General features: G+C 58.0%; 1 protein-coding gene across 1 annotated transcript; it reads right to left on the bottom strand.

Moving 5' to 3' along the window:
- Positions 1–6,876: 6,876 nt before the first annotated feature.
- Positions 6,877–15,215, bottom strand: TMEM39B (transmembrane protein 39B). Its single transcript, XM_030964552.1, has 9 exons — positions 15,175–15,215; positions 12,762–12,946; positions 11,570–11,789; positions 11,217–11,300; positions 10,357–10,511; positions 9,065–9,401; positions 8,322–8,509; positions 7,485–7,605; positions 6,877–7,269 (listed from the first exon to the last, which is right to left on the bottom strand). Exons 2-9 carry the CDS (start codon positions 12,887–12,889, stop codon positions 7,033–7,035), a joined length of 1,470 nt encoding a protein of 489 aa, XP_030820412.1. The 5' UTR covers positions 12,890–12,946; positions 15,175–15,215; the 3' UTR covers positions 6,877–7,032.
- Positions 15,216–18,032: the final 2,817 nt, after the last annotated feature.

The raw sequence follows: 18,032 nt of genomic DNA on the forward strand, positions 1-18,032 counted from the left end.
CGTGTCCCCCCAGCTCCGCAGCCGCCCACAGGGGGTTTGCCCCCATCCCGGGGTTCCGGGGGGGTTCCGAGCCCCGGGAGGAGCGGGCAGGGCGCGGGGGGGGCCCGCGGGTGCCACCAAAGCCGCCGCTGTTTGTTTTGGCGCGGCCGCGCTTCGGCTCCTCATTCCCTTTGAACCGCGGCCGTTTTTCCTCTCCGGGACTCTGAACCTCGGGGTGCCGCCCCCCTCAGCCCCCCCAGCACCACGGGGAGGGCTGCAGAGACCCCTCCCCACAACAGGGAACCGGCTCCTCATCCCGTGCCTGGCGGGATCCCGCTCCTGCCCGCGCTGGGGACACCACGGGGACACCGGGGGTGGCCGTGCCCACCGTGCTGCCCACCTGCCCGGCCCCCCCCGGCCCGCCCAGCCCCCGCGCCGCCAGCCCGGCCGCGTTTGGCAGCGCGGCGGCTCAGCTGGAGAAAAGCCTGCGGCGCTGGAGTGACCCACTAACCTTCTTCTCCTTAAAAATGCATGAAATGCAGGCGGCTGCCGCGGGGGCTGGCACACGCACCGGGGCGGGGGCTCGGGTGGGCACCGGGGCGGGCACGGGGGAGCCCCTCAGGGAAGGAAAGGAGGTTGAGAGGGGGTGCGATGCTCTGGCTGCCCAAATTCTCAGCAACATTTTGGGGTGAGGTTTTTCCCCGCGGCTGGCGGGGTTTGAATTGAATTTGGCTGCCGCTGGCAGCAGGGCGCGGGCACGCCGTGGCGGAGCGAAATCCCCCCGGAATGCCAGCAGGAAGCTCCAGGGACATCCCCAAAGAGCCATCCCCGCTCCTCGGTGCCAGCCGAGGGTGGCACGGCGCTGGCAGGCGGGCACAGCCTCGCCCCGGCGCTGCCATCCCAGCCCTGACCTCGTTTCTCGGCTGCTCGCCTCGAACACACCCGGAGCAGATGGCAGCGAGCCGGGGGTGGGGGGGGGGACACAGAGCCCTCTCCCCGCGCTCCCAGCACCCCGTGTCCCCCCCCAGGACACATCCCCGGGCTGGCAAGGGTTAACAGCTCCTGTCGCATGCGGCTGATTGAATTTCGGTCTCGTTTGCATGGCTGATTGCGGCTGCAACACCTCCGTGAAGACGCGCGGATATTTTTAGCTGTTCCGGCTGCGGCGGAGCGGCCCCCGGGCAGCGCCCGGGGCGGGGTCCGACCCCAGCGCCCCCTCGGAGAGGGACAGACACCCGCGGCCATCGCTGGGAAGAGAGGAGGATTTACAGGATTAAAGTTTTGCCTTTGTTTCTGCGGTCACAGCCCTGTCTGGAGAAGGAGAAACGAGCCCAGGGACCGAGAGCAGCGCAAGCTGGATTGAGTAAACAACGGAGCTGCTCCATCCTCAGCCGGATCCGTGTTTCCCATCCTTTTCCCGGCGAAATTCCCAGCCTGGCCGCCGGGTTGCTGCTGCCGTCACCCGAACGGGCTGAGAAATGAATGAGGAAATCGCAGCGCGGGGGTTTCCAGGGCGTTTTGGAAATCCCTGGGGCTTCCTGCGGGGTCTCAGCCCTGACTGAGCTCGGGGAGCTCCGCGCTCCTGCCCTGACACCCCCAGCCCGGTGGCAGAGCCAGCCGTGTCTCCTCCCCCCGCCCCCCATGGCTAATTAACATAAATTGACACTGACTAATTAGTCATTAGAGCCCGGATGAGCATCCCTGGGAGCCGCAGGCGGCCGAGCCCGGCTATCAGCGCGTCCCCCCCGCGCCGGGCACCGGGCACCGCTGTCCCCCCCAGCCCTGTCCCCGTCACTGCCCCCTTGCGAGGCTGCCAGCAGCGATAACGAGATTGGCTCCTAATCCACTTATTCCTGGCTGGAGCAGCCGCTCCCGACACCCACAGGGCGCTGAACCCTCCCGGCCCCGGCCCCGGGGGGAGAACCCGGCTGGGGCCGGCCCCGGAGGGGCGCTGGGACACACGGAGAGCTGAACCCTCGGGGGAAGGCGCCCGGCCCCGGGCAGCGGCAGAACGAGCAAATCTGGCATCAGCTCGGAAGGGACATAAGGGACCCGCCCAGCGCTCGGGCGGAGCCGGGAGGAGCGGCGGGGAGGGGACGCTGCAGCGCAGGGGAAGGTCGCCCCAAGGCGGGGACACGCAGCTCGGCGGGAGGAAGGGAAAGGAAAAATTTTCACTTCCCTGTTCGTGGGGGCCCCGCGCAGGTCCCGTCCTGCCGCTGGCACCGCGGCTGAGTCGCCGCTTTTGTCACCGCGTCCCCCCCGTGCCACCGGTTTGGGGGGGACACCCTGGGGCTCGGCGTGGGAATGTCCCGCCCTCAGCGGCACCCCCGAGCCGGAGCAGCCCCGGGGCTCTCAGCTCCCCAAAATCTGCGCTCTGACGGGGTGGGGATGCTCCGGGAAAAGCTCCCGCTCGTTCCCAGCGCCCTGCGAGCCATTCCCGAGCGGGGAGCAGAAACTGGGGCAGCGGGAGAGCCCCGAAAGTGATTGGGATCGGGAATTGCCGCTCTCTGGGGCGAGCCCCGGGGCAGATCCGCTCCGTTCCGAGCTTTCCCCGCTGAGCTGGGGGGAAGCTGTGGGTGGACCGGGGAGCCCCGGGACGGGGACGGGTCCCACGTGGAGCTCTGGGGACCTGGGACAGAGGCTGGGGACACCCATCGAGGCCGGGTCCCCCTGTGTGGAGCTCGGGAAGGATGGAAAAGCCGGGAATGCTGAGCGCGGAGGAGGCAGCGCCGGCGGGCAGGAAGCGGGGCCGGGGCAGGAAGGCAGCCCCGGCTCCGGGCTCGGCGGAAAAGCGGAGGAAGAGCGGAGGAAAGGCTGGAGGCGGCGGGAGGAAGCCTGGCCCCGGCCAGGAGCTGTCCCGGTGCACGTTGTCCCCGCGGTGGGAGCGAAACTCGCCCGTTCCCGGCTGCAAACGCCCTTCGTGGGCTGGGGTCCCGGCGTGCCGGCCACACCTCGGGACTCGCAGCCTCGTGGGAGATCCCAAAAGTGGGGAACAGAACCCTTGGGACGGCCCTTTGGTGGCCGTGGAGGTGGCGCTGCCACTCGCGGGGTGCCCGGCTGGGGTCTGACCAAGGACTGGAACCTCCTGGGCTTTGGGTGGCTTTGGGTGGCTTTGGGTGGCTTTGGGGGGTTCTTATGTCCCTTTGGAGTTCTGTGAGGACTTTTGGGGCTCAGCCTGGGATGGGGCCACCACAGAGGCGGGCACCCACCTGGGGGGTTGGCGACATTCCTGACACTGCCCCCCCCTTTTCTCCACAACTTTTGGGAAATGGCCCCAAAAACGCCCTCCAGAGCCTCCATTCGCCGCCTTTCAGCACCTCCAGCTCAGATCAGCGGCAATATTCAGCTCAAACCGCCCCGAGGGCCGTGTCCTCATGTCCAGGATGTCCCCGCGGTGTCCCCCAATGCCCAGGACGTCCCCGCGGTGTCCCCAGCCCTGAGCACGGGAGCTGGAGCCGCCGTCCCCGCTCCTGCCGGCTCGGGAGCGGAGCTGTTCGCTATTTCCAGCCGGGGAAAATGGCAGCGGAAGCGGAGGGGGGACCACGGGCCGGAGGGTCCATCTGGCCCCCGCCTCGGAGTCGCCATCTGGTCCCCGCGGGAGCCCCTGGCGCTGTCCCCGCTGCCCTGCACGGGTTTGGTGGCCTCTGGTGATGGGAGAGGCCGGGGAGTCCCCTCCCGCTCCCGGGTCCCCACCGCGGGCTCGTTTGAGCGAGGAAATGAGGACGTGGGTGTAATAGTTAATGAGGATGCGCGGATGCTAATTAAGGGTTTGTAATTACAGCAGGACGGGGCCGTGGTCTGCCCAGGTTTTGGGGGTGTTGTGGCCAGCCCGGCTCGGTGCAGCAGCTCCAAAATTTGGGTGTCCCAAGGCGACCCCGCGGCTCTGGGGGGTGCTCAGGGGTCCCCCAGCCAGGGGCATGCTGACAGGATCAGCTCTGGGATATTTTTCTCTCCCTGATGCTTTTTCCCCTTGGTCTCACCCCAAACCTGGTGCAGTGTGAGTAAATGATTCCCTAATTAGGCACTTTGGGGATTTGGCTTTATTAATCTAAAAAATCTTTATTAGGGAGGAATTAAAGCTGCCGGTCTCTGGGTACAGGGTGGCACAGCTCAGGTGGGGTCACCTTTGGTTCTGGGGGATGTTCCTGTCCCTTCCCACCTTCTTGTCCACATCGGGAGCTGCTGGATGCTGGATTTGGCAGTGAAGCAGCCAGGGATGGGCGGGGGGTTTGGGATGGACGAGGAGGAGCTGGGAGGTCCCCAGTGAGGGGGTTGAGCTGCAGGATCCCCCAGAAATGCGGGGTGCAGCAACCCAGGATCACCCAGAACTCCAGGATCCAGCAATCGTCCATCTGTGCCCGGCTGGGCTGCGACCGGGCAGGAATTGGCTGCTCGGAGGTCCCAGGAACTGGGATAAGGGTGGGAGCCGCGGCCTCGCAGGAACGCTGGGATGAGCTTTTAGGGGAAAACAAGCACTTCCCATCAGCTGCATCCGCTGGGAAGCGGGAGGGGATTCCCGGCGGGCAGCAGGAGGGTGAAGCTTTCCCTTTTTGGAGGGAATTTCTGCCGGGAATTTTGCTCCAGCGCGGCCGTTGTCCTGGGGTTCTGTGCTTGGGGACACCCCAGGATGGGTCCTGGCAGATGTCACCTCCCTGCTGGCCGGGGGACCCCAGGCTCGGGTGGGATTGGCCGCAATTCCTGCGCTTTGATGTCACCAGCTCCTCCCCAGGGATCCTCGCTACCTGCGGCAAACCGGCTCCTGGCATCTGGCTGCTAATCCCGGGATTAGCGGCCGCGGGGAGCGGCAGATGGAGCCCGGGACCCCCCCGGGGGGAGCAGCCCGGGACCCCCGGCGTGACCACGGCAGCTGAGCCCCCAAGCGGAGCCCCCTCCGTGGTGCTGCCGGGGGAATTCCCAGCGGGTTCCCCCCCCCGGGACATCATCCCCGCGCTGGGAAAGCCCCGGTTCACGGGAAATGAGGCGGTGACAGCTCTGCCCGGCTGCGGGAGCGGCGTTTCTGGGAAAGCCAAGAATCCCCGTGTCCAGCCCCCGAGATATCCGCAGCGCTCTCGGGGTGGGAAAAAGGGAAGGAGAGGAGGAAATGGCTGCGTGTCTCCATCCTGTGCCCCCCCGCCCCAAATCCAGCTCCTTCATTCTTGGGGTCGCGGCCAGGCAGAGGGAATAAGGGAGATGCCCCCAGGGTTGTGTCGGGGGGCTCTGCCCCCCAATTCCCAGCCGGCCCCCCGTCCTGTCCTGTGCCCCACGGCTGCGTGCTGACCCCAGGGTCCCCGCTCAATGGGAGGAAGGAAATCCTCATCCTCGGGAAAGGCTGGACACGGCCGTTTCCTCCCGCCGTGCCGGGCCGGGGGCCGGGGCCCCGACATCGCCGGGGTGGAAATCCCGGCCGGACACCGGGCTCGGTCCTCGTGGGGTCACACGGGAAACGGGGACAGGCGGGGGGGCCGCTCTGTGCCCCCAAACCCGCAGGATCTGCCGGGGGGACTCGGGGGGTTCCCGAAGCCGCTCCAAGCAGCGGAGCCCCCCGGTGCCCCCGGGAATGGGGGTCCCGCTCGGTGCCGGTCCCGGTGGGGGTGAGGGAAGGCGCAATCCCACGGGCTCGCCCGCGTCTGGCTCCCCTCCAGCCTTCGCTATTCCCGCTGCTCCTTCCTCCTCCTCGCCCTTTGCCCGCTGACGGCAGCGCTCAGAAACGGCGGCGGCTCCGCTCCGGTCGCCTTTGGTGCCGCCCTGTCCCCGCCGTGTCTCCGCCGTCCCTCGGGGCTCTGCCGGGCACCGACACCCCCTTTCCCCTCCCCAGCGTCACGAATGATGCTGCTACCGGCCCCGGTCCTGTCCTGATCCCGATCCCGGTCCCGGTTCTGCTCCCGGTCCCGGTTTCCCCGGACCCGCTCCGGTGCTTGATCTCCGCTTTAAGCGACAAAAATTCCCCCGGCGTGGTCGGGGCTGAATCGGGAGCGGTGTCGGGGGCGGGACCGGGACCAGCACCGGGACCGGATCAGGATCGGGATGGGAATCGGGACCGGAACTGGGATGGGAATCGGGATCAGAGTCAGGATGGGGATCAGGACCAGGACCGGGACCGGGACCGGGAGCGCGCGCGCCTGGCGCCCCCTGGCGGCCGCGTGGCCCCGCCGGAACAAAGGCCGGAGCCGGGACCCCCCCGAGCCCCCTTTAGGACCCCCCGAGCCCCTTTAGGACCCCCCGAGCCCCTTTAGGACACCCCGGGACCCCTTTTGGGACCCCTCGGGACCCTCCCGCGGGCAGGAGGAACCCGGACCCCCCTCAGCGGCCGCTGCTCGCGGCAGCGGGACGGTCCCCGAGCCGGGGCTCTCGGGGATGCGCGGCGTCCCTTCATCCTCATCCTCATCCCCCTCCTCCTCTTCCTCCTCTCTTCCGCCCCTCCTCCTCCTCCTCCTCCTCCTCCTCCCCCGGCCCTGACGGGCAGGTTGGGCAGGAGGAGCCTGGGAAGAACGCCCGAGCCGCGGGTAAAGGAGCAAAAGGGGCAGCTGGGGGTCCCCAAACCCCCTCAGCTCCCCCCGGGTCCCCACACCCACAGGGGACCCCTCAGAGCAGGGAGCTGCAGCAGCTGGGGCTCAGCGATTTGAAAATAAACATTTCTGAGAAATGACATCGCCTTTCCCTACACAGAGCATGGGGAGGGGGCACAGGAGCTCCTGGGGACCCCCAAAAGGATGGGATGAGGGTTCACCCCCTCCTAAAGGAACCCATCTGGGAGGTTTAACACACCTGTAACTCTCACCTTCCTCCTCCCTCTCCACACCTGTCAAACCTCAGCACCATAAAAAAAACCCCTCCTCACACCCAAACAGCAGCAAACAGTTGGAGGCGGACCCAAACAACAAACACACAAACAACTTGTTGGGAGTAAAAAAATATGTTTTTTTTCCTTTTAATTACATCAGTTATCAAAGAAAACGACAAAAAAAAAAAGCAGTGGTAACAAAAATACAAAGCTCTGAGGGTTTCTCGTTTTTGTTTGTTCTGTAATAGGCTGAGAGCATCAGTGCAATTGTTTTAATTTAACTTCTGCTCTGAGTCCCTGCTGGCAGCATAGGAGTAGGCTTTGCCCAGCACCAGGCGGTCCCGCAGCAGCTTGAAGAAGGCGTAGTAATTGCTGAAAAGGATCAGAGCCAGGGAGATCGTCTGGTGCCACTTCTCCGAGGAAATCAGCGAGTAGAGCTGGTAGAAGATGACAGCTCCTTCCAGCAGGATCAGGATGTTGAGGATTCGCAGTGGTTTGCTGAAAAAGAACTGTGGGAGAGTGGGGTGAGACGCCGGGCGGGAGGTGAAAGCTTTGGGTGAGGATTCCTCTGGCTCTGGATGGAGCCACCCTCGTGGCACGGGGCTGAGATCCCACCCTGGGCACTGAACCCCCCAGCTCCACCAGCCTGAGGTGTCCAGGCCACCAGGAAGGAGCAGGATCCTGCTGGGCTATCCCTGCTGCTAGGAGGGACAGGGGAGCTTACGTGGAATCGGAAGTGCGAGACGTCCGAGGGCACGGCCACGTTGTAGTGGCCCACGGCCTTGTAGACGTTCTTGCTGTGCTTCACCAGCACCCCCTGAGGCCACATGCACTCCTCAGTCCACCTGCAGGGAACAAGAGATGCCTTAACCCCACCTGCAGGGGACAAGAGATACTTTAGTCCCATCTGAAGGGAGCAAGAGATTCTTTAATCCCATCTGCAGGGGACAAGAAATTCCTTAATCCCACCTGCAAGTGGCCAAGAAATTCCTCAATCCCACCTGCAAGTGACCAAGGAATTCCTTAATCCCACCTGCAAGGGACCAAGGAATTCCTTAACCCCACCTGCAAGGGACCAAGAAATTCCTTAATCCCACCTGCAAGGGACCAAGGAATTCCTTAACCCCACCTGCAAGGGACCAAGGAATTCCTTAATCCCACCTGCAAGTGACCAAGGAATTCCTTAATCCCACCTGCAAGGGACCAAGGAATTCCTTAACCCCACCTGCAAGGGACCAAGAAATTCCTTAATCCCACCTGCAAGGGACCAAGAGATGCCTCCATCCCACGTGCATGGGGCTCTGCTGCCTCCCCAGCAGCAGTGAGGAGAATGGGAATTGTGCTCCCAGTTTGGAATTGTCACCACGGCAGTGACAACCTGCAGGTAGCTGTGGCCAGGAGCAGCAGGCACCTTGCCAAAAATCAGCTCTGCCTGGCAGGGACAGTGCCCAGAGTGTTTGTGCTGCTGGATGTGTCAGCCAACAACTCTGCCCTCACTTTTCCCTGGTTTATTTAAGGCTGAGCTCCCCACCCACCCACCCAGCAAAAGAGAATTCCTTACTGATGCTGCAGCACGTTGGAGCAGAGGGCTGGATCCACCTTCTGCCAGCAGCCCAGGTGTGCTGCAGCTTTGTGCAGCAGGTCACAGTAGCGTGCAGGGAGCAGGTACTGCATGAGGATCACCGAGGTGCTGATGGAAACCAGCAGGAAGAGCTCACAGGACCAGCGTTTGTCGTAGTACTGAGTGTTCTGAGGGGGGGACAGCAAGGGGGGACAGTGTTTGGACACTGTGGGACACTTTGGACAGCCTCACCTGCCCAAGGTATCACCACACAAAGCACTCAGGCAGGCAGGTAAAACGAGGGCTCTGTGTGGAGCTGTTGATCCTGCCTGCAAAGGAACCCACGTGGGATGGGGGATGGAGAATTCCTGCAAAATATTTGTGCCAGCACCACCAAAACCAGGGAGGCAGCTCCTGATGCTCAGCTGATGGAGCACCAGCCCCTGAGGGCACAGGGACAGCCTCACCCCGTTCACCACCAGACATTCAGGATTCAATCACCACAAACAAGGACTGTGACCCCTCATTGTGCCACCACACACAAACAACTGTGGCTTTTTGCCACAATACCACAGGGAAGTTCCCTCATTGTGCCACCATCACCACAAACAAGGACTGTGGCCTCTCATTGTGCCACAATGACCACAGGGAAGGACTGTCCTCCCTCATTGTGCCACCATCACCACAAACAAGGACTGTGGCCCCTCACTGTGCCCCAGTGCCACCTCCCAGCCAGGCCTCACCTTGACAAACCACACAGGCACGAAGGCCACGTAGTAGGCACTGAGCATGGAGCTCACCAGCACCTCCTTCATGCGCCAGTTGAAGTCCATCTTCAGGAACTCCACCTCGTTGCGGATCAGGTCCGGGGACAGGCAGCAGGCGTGGCTGGGCATGGCCTCCATGCCGTACATCTGCCTCGTGTGCTGCTTCCAGGTCTCCTTGAGCACTGTCAGGTAGTCCCTGCCCCGGGCTGTCACCTCCCCCGTGTCCCTGGGGCCAATGTTGGTCACCTGGGTGAAGAGCCCGGCCTTCCGAAAGTCACAGTTCAGCTGGAGGAAGGGGATGTACATCCCAAACCTGGAAAGGCACAGAGTACTGGGATCACCATCCCCAATTCCCCTGTGGTGTTCTGGAAAGCACAGAGCTCAGGAGCTGCATCCCATCCCACTGGGATCACCATCCCCAATCCCTGTGGGGTTCTGGATAGCACAGAGCTCAGGAGCTGCATCCCATCCCACTGGGATCACCATCCCAAATTCCCCTGTGGGGTTCTGGATAGCACAGAGCTCAGGAGCTGCATCCCATCCCACTGGGATCCCATCCCAAATCCCCTGTGGGGTTCTGGATAGCACAGAGCTCAGGAGCTGCATCCCATCCCACTGGGATCCCATCCCCAATCCCTGTGGGGTTCTGAGCTGGATGAGTTCAAGGTTTGGAGCAACCTGGGATAGTGGAAAGTGTCCCTGCCACTGCTGAATGATCCCAAACTGGTCTGGGATTCCATCATTCCAAAGGGAAACTCCCAAAAAGAGCTCTGAGCTCAAACACAGGCAGCAAATCCCTGTAGATATTTCCCCCTGCAGCAAATGTCTCCTCCTGCAGCAAATCTCTGGATGTTTCCTCCTGCATCTACCAGGGAGGAGGAAGCCATTTCCACTTCAAACATTTCCTTTTGATAGGTAACAAAAGCCAGGAGCTGTTTGAATCCCTTCACCTGGCAGAGGAGCCCAGGAACAAAGAGAAAACAAAGCCCTGAGTTTTGTGAGCGCCATGGGAAAAGCACACAACCCTTTTAACGAGTAATAATGAATGCTGACATCAAGCTGAAAGGGGGGTGAGTGTCACAGATGTGTCCTGCCACCACGGAATGTGACACAGCAGGAGGGAGAGGTGCAGGATAAACTCTGTGTCCATGGACAAGCCCAGGCTGCTCCAAGCCTTGGAGACTCCCAGCTCAGAACCCCACAGAGCTGCAGGGAGCCCTCCCCTGGATTTGGGGTGGATCTCCCATCCCTGAAGCAAGGATACTCACGGGTAGCACAGGAACAGGAGGTTGAGGAAGGAGTAGGTCCTGAAGAGGTGGATGATGGAGCGACACAAACTCCAGCCCGTGCCCGTGAGCACGGCGAAGCGAGTGAGCACCAGGAAGATGGAGCGTGGCAGGGACACTTTGCCACTCTGGGAAGCCTGTGGGACACAGGGCACAGCTGGGCACAGCTGGGCACTCCCTCTTCTTAAAGGAGAAAATACTGTGTAAAATCATAGCTCAGAAGGAAATGGCAGTGCCCAGCTGACACCAGGACAGGGAGGGTTTCTGTGGAATTTGGGGCAACCGGGTTTTGCTCAGGGGGGGGGAGAGATTCCAGGTAAGGTCTGGAGGGTTTCTGTGGAATCTGGGCACCCCAAAACCTCTGGAATCTGGGCTTCATTGCTCAGGGAGTGAGGAGAGATTCCAGGTAAGGTCTGGAGGGTTTCTGTGGAATCTGGGCTCCCCAAAACCTCTGGAATCTGGGCTTCGTTGCTCAGGGAGTGAGGAGAGATTCCAGGTAAGGTCTGGAAGTCACCAGTGCCCAGCACACTCTCCTGGCACTGCTCACAATGGCATGATTCCACAGTGGGCATCCCTGGCTCTTCCCTGGGGAAAGCTGGAGTGATGGAGAGAGCAGGAAAAGAGCCAAAAGGAAGGAGGGAATCAGCCACTACAGTCTGGCTGAGACAGAAATTCAGAGACAGACCCAGCAGGTCTGGGGAGCTCAGTTCTGCTCTCTGCTCCTCCCACTGGAAACCTCGCCTGGGATTCTGATTTAGGAACAGCACAGAGGTTTTTAGGGGAGGATGGAGGGTTTTGGAATGGCAAAAGGGACCCAGAGCTTTACAAATCTCTGACTTTACCTCCTTGACGACAGCGCCGATGAGGCGCCGTGCCAGGACGATGGTTGTCACCGTCAGCACGTTGAAGTCAATGAGGTGAAAGTTCTGTGGGGACAAAACCAAAATTACTTCATTTCCATCAGCACCAGGAACCCACATCCAACACACAAATAGTCCCAAATTATTCTCTTTGGAGAATCTCTCTTCCAAGAGAATGCCAAGCAGGCAGCCAGAACCCAAAATGTGGGAAATGGGGAGTGGCAGGAGCAACCCTGAAAGGTCAGATGAAGTTTTTATCAAACATTATCTCTAAAACTTTAGATTTAGTGACTCAAGAGACAGCCTGGGAGCTTCAGCTGCCCTTTGGTGCTTACCAGGGAGGTGTGAGAAGGAGGGTGGGAGGGTGGGTACCACCACACTGTCTTGTAGATGTTGATGTAGTGGACGAAGAGGGCGACGAGGTGGCAGAAGAAGAGCTGCAGCTCGAACAGGACGCTCCTCTCCACGGGCAGCTCGGGGATCTTGCAGTGCCGCAGGGGGACCACGGTCTGAGCTGCCAGAGGGGGGCTGGACAGGCCTGTCCCCGAGCCACTCCTGCCAGGGGGAGCCAAAAGTGAGCAGGGCAATGTCCTCCAGCTCCCCTCACAGCTCTGAGATTGATGGGGAAACTCAAGTTATCAGTGGTTGGCATAAATCACAAATCTCAGGCAGATGTGAGCAGGGATTTGCCCACACAAAGGAATATCTGGACCCAGGACATTTGATATTAAATTGTTCAGACCCAGGGGTGAGGAGGGGAATGTCCTCCAGCTCCCCTCCACAGCTCTGAGATTGATTCTCGCTCAGAGAATGGGGTGAGCTTTAAGACTGAGGAATGGGATGAGCTTCAAGGTTGGATAATGGGATGAGCTTTAGGATCAGGGAATGGGATGAGCTTTAAGGTCAGAGAATGGGATGAGTTTTATGGCTGGGGAAGGGGATGAGCTTTAAGAACAGGGAATGGGATGAGCTTGAAGCTCAAGGAATAGGACGAGCTTTAAGGTCAGAGAATGGGATGAGTTTTATGGCTGGGGAAGAGGATGAGCTTTAAGAACAGGGAATGGGATGAGCTTGAAGCTCAAGGAATAGGACGAGCTTTAAGGTCAGAGAATGGGATGAGCTTTAAGAACAGGGAATGGGATGAGCTTTAAGGTCAGGGAATAGGACGAGCTTTAAGGCCAGAGAATGAGATAAGCTTTAAAGCTGGGAAATGGGACAAGCTTTAAGATCAGGGAATGGGATGAGTTTTAAGGTCAAGGAACAGGATGAGCTTTAAGGTTGGGACAAGCTTTTAAGGTCAGAGAACGGGACGAGCTTTAAGAACAAGGACCGGGATGGTCAGAGAATGGGATGAGCTTTAAGATCAGAGAACAGGACAAGCTTTAAGGTCAGCGAATGGGATGAGCTTTAAGGTCAGGGAATGGGATGAGCTTTAAGACCATGGAATGGGACGAGCTTTAAGGTCAGAGAACAGGACGAGCTGTAACACCAAGCTGCAGCCCCCTGCCAGCCCCAGCCGTGCCGTACCTGGTGCGGGAGCGCACGCCGGTGACCGAGGAGCCCGAGGAGTGGCCGGCAGCGCCCGCGGCCCCGGGCTCGCACAGCGGGTTCCGGCAGTAGGAGCTCCTGTTGGGACCCCGGCGTCCCCCGGCCATGCCCGGGACTGAGGGGGGTCCTGGCTGCTCACTGCGGGCTGGGCTCAGCCCCCACCACTGCAGGGACACATGGAGAGGGGCTTGATTAGCAGGGATTCATCAGCGTTTCTTACGGAGCCTCGCTGTCACCACCCCGTCAATCCCAATTTCTCCAGATTTGATTTTTGGAGCTCGTCGCTTCAGGATAATCCCAATTTCTCCACCTGTTTTTTCCTCTGTCTCCCACACTTCTCCAGCTCAACCTCAGGGAGCTCCAGCCTTGCTGAGGTGCTGGAATTCATCACTTTACAAGGAATTCCCTGTGGTGTCATCCCTGTTTTCCATAATAATTAGCATGTATTAATTAGCATTTCTTAAGGAGCGCTGTCACCAGGATAATCCCAATTTCTCCAAATTTAATTTTTGGAGCTCATTGCTCTAAGATAACCCAAATTTCTCAAAATTCAAATTTTGAAGCTCATTGCTCCAGGATAATCCAAATTTCTCCAAATTTAACTTTTGGAGCTCACTGCTCCAAGATAATAGAAATTTCTCCAAATTTAATTTTTGGAGCTCATTGCTCCAGGATAATCCCAATTTCTCCAAATTTAATTTTTGGAGCTCATTGCTTCAAGATAACCCAAATTTCTCCAAATTCAATTTTTGAAGCTCATTGCTCCAAGATAATCCAAATTTCTCCAAATTCAATTTTTGAAGCTCATTGCTCCAAGATAATCCAAATTTCTCCAAATTCAATTTTCGGAGCTCATTGCTCCAAGATAATCGAAATTTCTCCAAATTTAATTTTTACAGCTTGTCACTCCAAGATAATCGAAATTTCTCCAAATTTAATTTTTGGAGCTCGTTGCTCCAGGATAATCCCAATTTCTCCACCTATTTTTTCCCTCTGTCTCCCACATTTCTCCAAGTCAAGGATGCAACCTCAAGGAGGGGTTGAGAATTCATCACTTTACAAGGAATTCATTCTGCATCCCTGTGGTGTCATCCCTGTTTTCTCAAGAAATGCTCAACAACTGGCCCCAAAAATTCAGAAATTTGGGATATTTTGGTATGATTTTGTGTTGGAACGAAAAGTTACACCTTTTAAAAATTGTTATTTTATTTTTGGCTCTTTAGGATGGGAAGAAACGACACATTTTTTGGGTATTTGTTGATTTATGTTTTGATGGCACTGAGGTCAATTTGGGGTGAGCCCAAATTCAGCTTTTCCAGTGCTTGTTTGCCACACACAAAACTCATCCCAAGCTTTTTCAAACTTCCTCAGGATCCTGTTAACCTCAGGAGAATCCACAGCAGCCATAAAAAAAAAAAAATCCCCATTTCCAAGTGAAATCTGAGCTGTGAGGGGAATTCAGGCACATTCCTTCTCCTGGTGGATCATTTCCAGCTTTGGAATTCGCATCTGGAGCCACAAAATGTGCGCTGGAGGTTTAGAAACCGACCCCAAGGGAGTTTTAAAGCTGATGTTTTAAAGCTGAGCTCGGGATTTCTCCAAAATCCCCATCCTGGAGCTGGAGCTGGTGATTTTAGGAGATGCTGGGATGGTTTTGGGGAGCTCTGGGAGCAGTGGAAAGTTTTTGGGAGGTTCTGGAGGAGCGGTGGAAGCTGTGAGAGCAAACAGTGAGGGGGGGGATTTGGGGTCCAGAAAGGAGCCACGAGGTTCCAGGGGAGAAACTGGAAATGTGAGGGGCTGTAAAGGGAAATTTGGGGGTAAAATTTGGGGTCTGGGGGAGCAGCAGGGACCACAGGGGACCCCAGGAGCTGTGAGGGAGAAATTTGGGGGCACAGGTGAGGCTGCAGGAGAACACTGGGAGCCACAGGAGCTGTGAGGGAGAAATCTGGGGGCTCTGAGGAGAGCACTGGGGGAGCTGTGAGGGAGAAATCTGGGGGCTCTGAGGAGAGCACTGGTGGAGCTCTGAGGGAGAAATTTCTGGGGCTGCACAAAAGCTGAGAGGGCCCCTGGCGCTCTGAGGGCGCACCGGGACTCTCAGCGGCTCTGAAAACCCCACCGGGCTACTGAGGACCCGCCCGAGAGCGCCACGGAAGGCTCCGTGAGGGCTCCGTGAGCGCTCCCCGAGCCCGCGGGGCTCTGAGGGGCTCCGGGCGAGGCCGCGGCGCGGGAGCCGCCCCCCTCCCCGCGGCGGGGCGGGGCGAACCGCGGGGCTCTCCCGCGCTCCGCCCGCCGCCCGGGCCGCTCCCCGCCGGCTGCCGGGCGGGTTCCCCCCCCAGCCCGTTCCGCCCGTTCGCCCCCCAGGCCGCGCTACCCCCGGCCCGGCCTCCCTCACCCATCGCCGGCCGCCGCTCCGCCTGCGCCGGGCACAATATGGCGGGCGGGGCGCGACGGCGGCCGGCGTGGGACAAGCTGGTGCGGGGAGAGAACGCGCAGAAAGCCACGCCCCTTTTATGTGTGGCCACGCCCATCGGGCCACGCCCATCGGGGCAGCGCGGTGTCACCTCCCGGTGTCACCTCCCGGTGTCACCGCTGGGAACGGCGGCAATCGCAGCCGCCAGCTGTCCCGGCAGCCCGTTATGGCAGGGGATGAGTAATCCCTGGCACCTGCGCGGCTCCGCCTCCGCTCCTGGAGGGGTTTCAGCATCTCTGCAATTTTGGGGTTTTTTTTCACCAATTATTTGTTCGGATTTGTGGGGTTGGTGCTTCAGCACTGATGGTTACACAAAGATGAGAGGCAGCCCTGCCTAGGGTGAAGGAAAATCGGTCCTGGAATGAACGGACTTGCACAAAGACAAAATTTGCTGGATTTTTGGTGTTTATTTTTTTGGCTGGTTTGGAGTGCTCAGCCCTGGAGGTGTCCAAGGAGCAACTGGTCACAGAGCTTGGAGGGCTTTTCCAACTTAAATTGGTTCTGGGACTGTGCAAAAGCATCAAAAATCAGGAGTGGCCAGAACTGATGTTTAAGAAAATCCTCTAAAGGTACCAAGACATCCCAAAAAACCCAGTCAGGCCAAAAAATGTATCTGGAACGTGATGGATGAACCTTTTTTGGTCCAAAATCGGTGGTAAAATTCCAAATTCAGCAGTAAAATGAACACCTCCATCAGGAAACAGTTTATATTTCAGTTTTCCAACAGGCAGCTGGAGATCCAGGGGAGTTCCCAGGATCCAAGGGAGGCTCTGGTGTTCTCCAACACTTCCCCAAAAAAAAAAAACCTGGCAGATTCCCATTTTCCACTCACAGGAAACAGAGCTTGAACTGATCCTCTGGAATCAGCTCCCTCTTGGCAAAAGGAGCAAAAGGAGCGTGGAAAAACATTCCCATGGAAACATATGGAGGGCTCAGCTGAGCTGTGCTCACACCAGGGAGATTCCTGAGGGGAAAAATGAGGGGAAAACATCTCCATGGCAGCTGGGAGCCTCCTGGACACTGCCCAGCCTGCAGGAATTCCTCCTCCTCACCACCCACGGCTCATCCGAGGTGCTGGAGGCTGATCCATGGAGGAAAAATTCCCTGATCCACAGAGGAGAAATATCCTTAACCATGGAGGAGGAATTCCCTGATCCATGCAGGAGGAATTCCCTGATCCATGGAGGAATTCCCTGATCCATGAGGGAGAAATTCCCTGATCCATGAGGGAGAAATTCTCTGATCCATGGAGGAGAAATTCTCTGATCCATGGAGGAGAAATTCCTTGATCCCTGAGGGAGAAATTCCCTGATCCATGAGGGAGGAATTCCTTGATCCATGGAGGAGCAATTCCTTGATCCATGAGGGAGAAATTCCCTGATCCATGAGGGAGGAATTCCCTGATCCATGGAGGAGAAAATTCCCTGATCCATGAGGGAGAAATTCCCTGATCCATGAGGGAGGAATTCCTTGATCCATGGAGAAGCAATTCCCTGATCCATGAGGGAGGAATTCTCTGATCCATGAGGGAGAAACCCACTGATCCATGGAGGAATTCCCTGATCCATGAGGGAGAAATTCCCTGATCCATGGAGAAAGAATTCCCTGATCCATGAGGGAGGAATTCTCTGATCCATGAGGGAGGAATTCCTTGATCCATGGAGAAGCAATTCCCTGATCCATGAGGGAGGAATTCTCTGATCCATGAGGGAGAAACCCACTGATCCATGGAGGAATTCCCTGATCCATGAGGGAGGAATTCCCTGAGAAATTTTCCTCCCCAGAAGCTCCAGCTGGAGCATTCCCTGCTCTCCTCCTCCTCCTCCAGGATCTCTCCAGGCTGCTGGAATCCCCCTGATCCCAAATTTTCTTTGGGATAGCAGCAGGAGGGATTAAGGAGGTAAAAATGCACACTCCAGCTGTTTTTCCTGGCTCCGCTCGTGGCAGATGCTCTCATCTAAAATTCAGATTTGTTCAGATCTGGACAGGGGAATTCAGCTGTGCTGATCCAAGCTGGAATTTTGGAGGTAAAAGATCAAACCACCGTGCTTTCAGCGAGGCTGGGAGATAAAAAAAACCCCAGAAAAGCTGTGAAATTCCCATCCCTGGAGTGCTGGGATAGTGGAAGTGGCCCTGCCACGGCACTGGAGCAGCTTTAAGGTCCCTCCCACCCCGGAGCATTCCCTGAATCCATGATTCCACCGAATGAAGCTCGGAGCCACTGGCTTTATTGAAATAATGCAAACAGAAAATGGAAAGCAGGGGTAAGGAAGGGGCAGGGGGATGAGGCTCCTTCCAGGAAAAGCTGCTGGGGACACCTCTGGAATTCCAGCTGGAGCGTTTTCCTTGGATTCACTCCTCCCAAAAGACAAAATCCGGGTTTGGGCCAGCTCAGAGCAAGGCCAGGCTGGGGTTTTACACCCCAGGGCTGCACTGGAGGAGCTGCTCCCACCCAGGGAAAAGGCCTGGGTGCCACCATGAAATGTTCTAAAAAATCCCTTTGCCAGGATTTTTCTCCTGAGAAGCCTCAGAAAAGAAATTTAAACAATAATTATCTGATTGCTTGGAATGTGGTCTGGAGGTTGCTTACCAACAAGTGCATCTTTAATTGTTTGTTGTGAATTGTTTTTAATTAATGACCAATCTCAGTCCAGCTGTGTCAGACTCTGGTCAGTCACGAGTTTTTATTATCATTCTTGTTTAGCTTTCTGATGTCTCCTTTATTTTTCTTTAGTATCATTTTAATATATAATTTCTTATATCATATCATATCATATCAT

Source organism: Camarhynchus parvulus, chromosome 23, assembly GCF_901933205.1.
Source record: "Camarhynchus parvulus chromosome 23, STF_HiC, whole genome shotgun sequence".
NCBI classification, from domain to species: domain Eukaryota; kingdom Metazoa; phylum Chordata; class Aves; order Passeriformes; family Thraupidae; genus Camarhynchus; species Camarhynchus parvulus.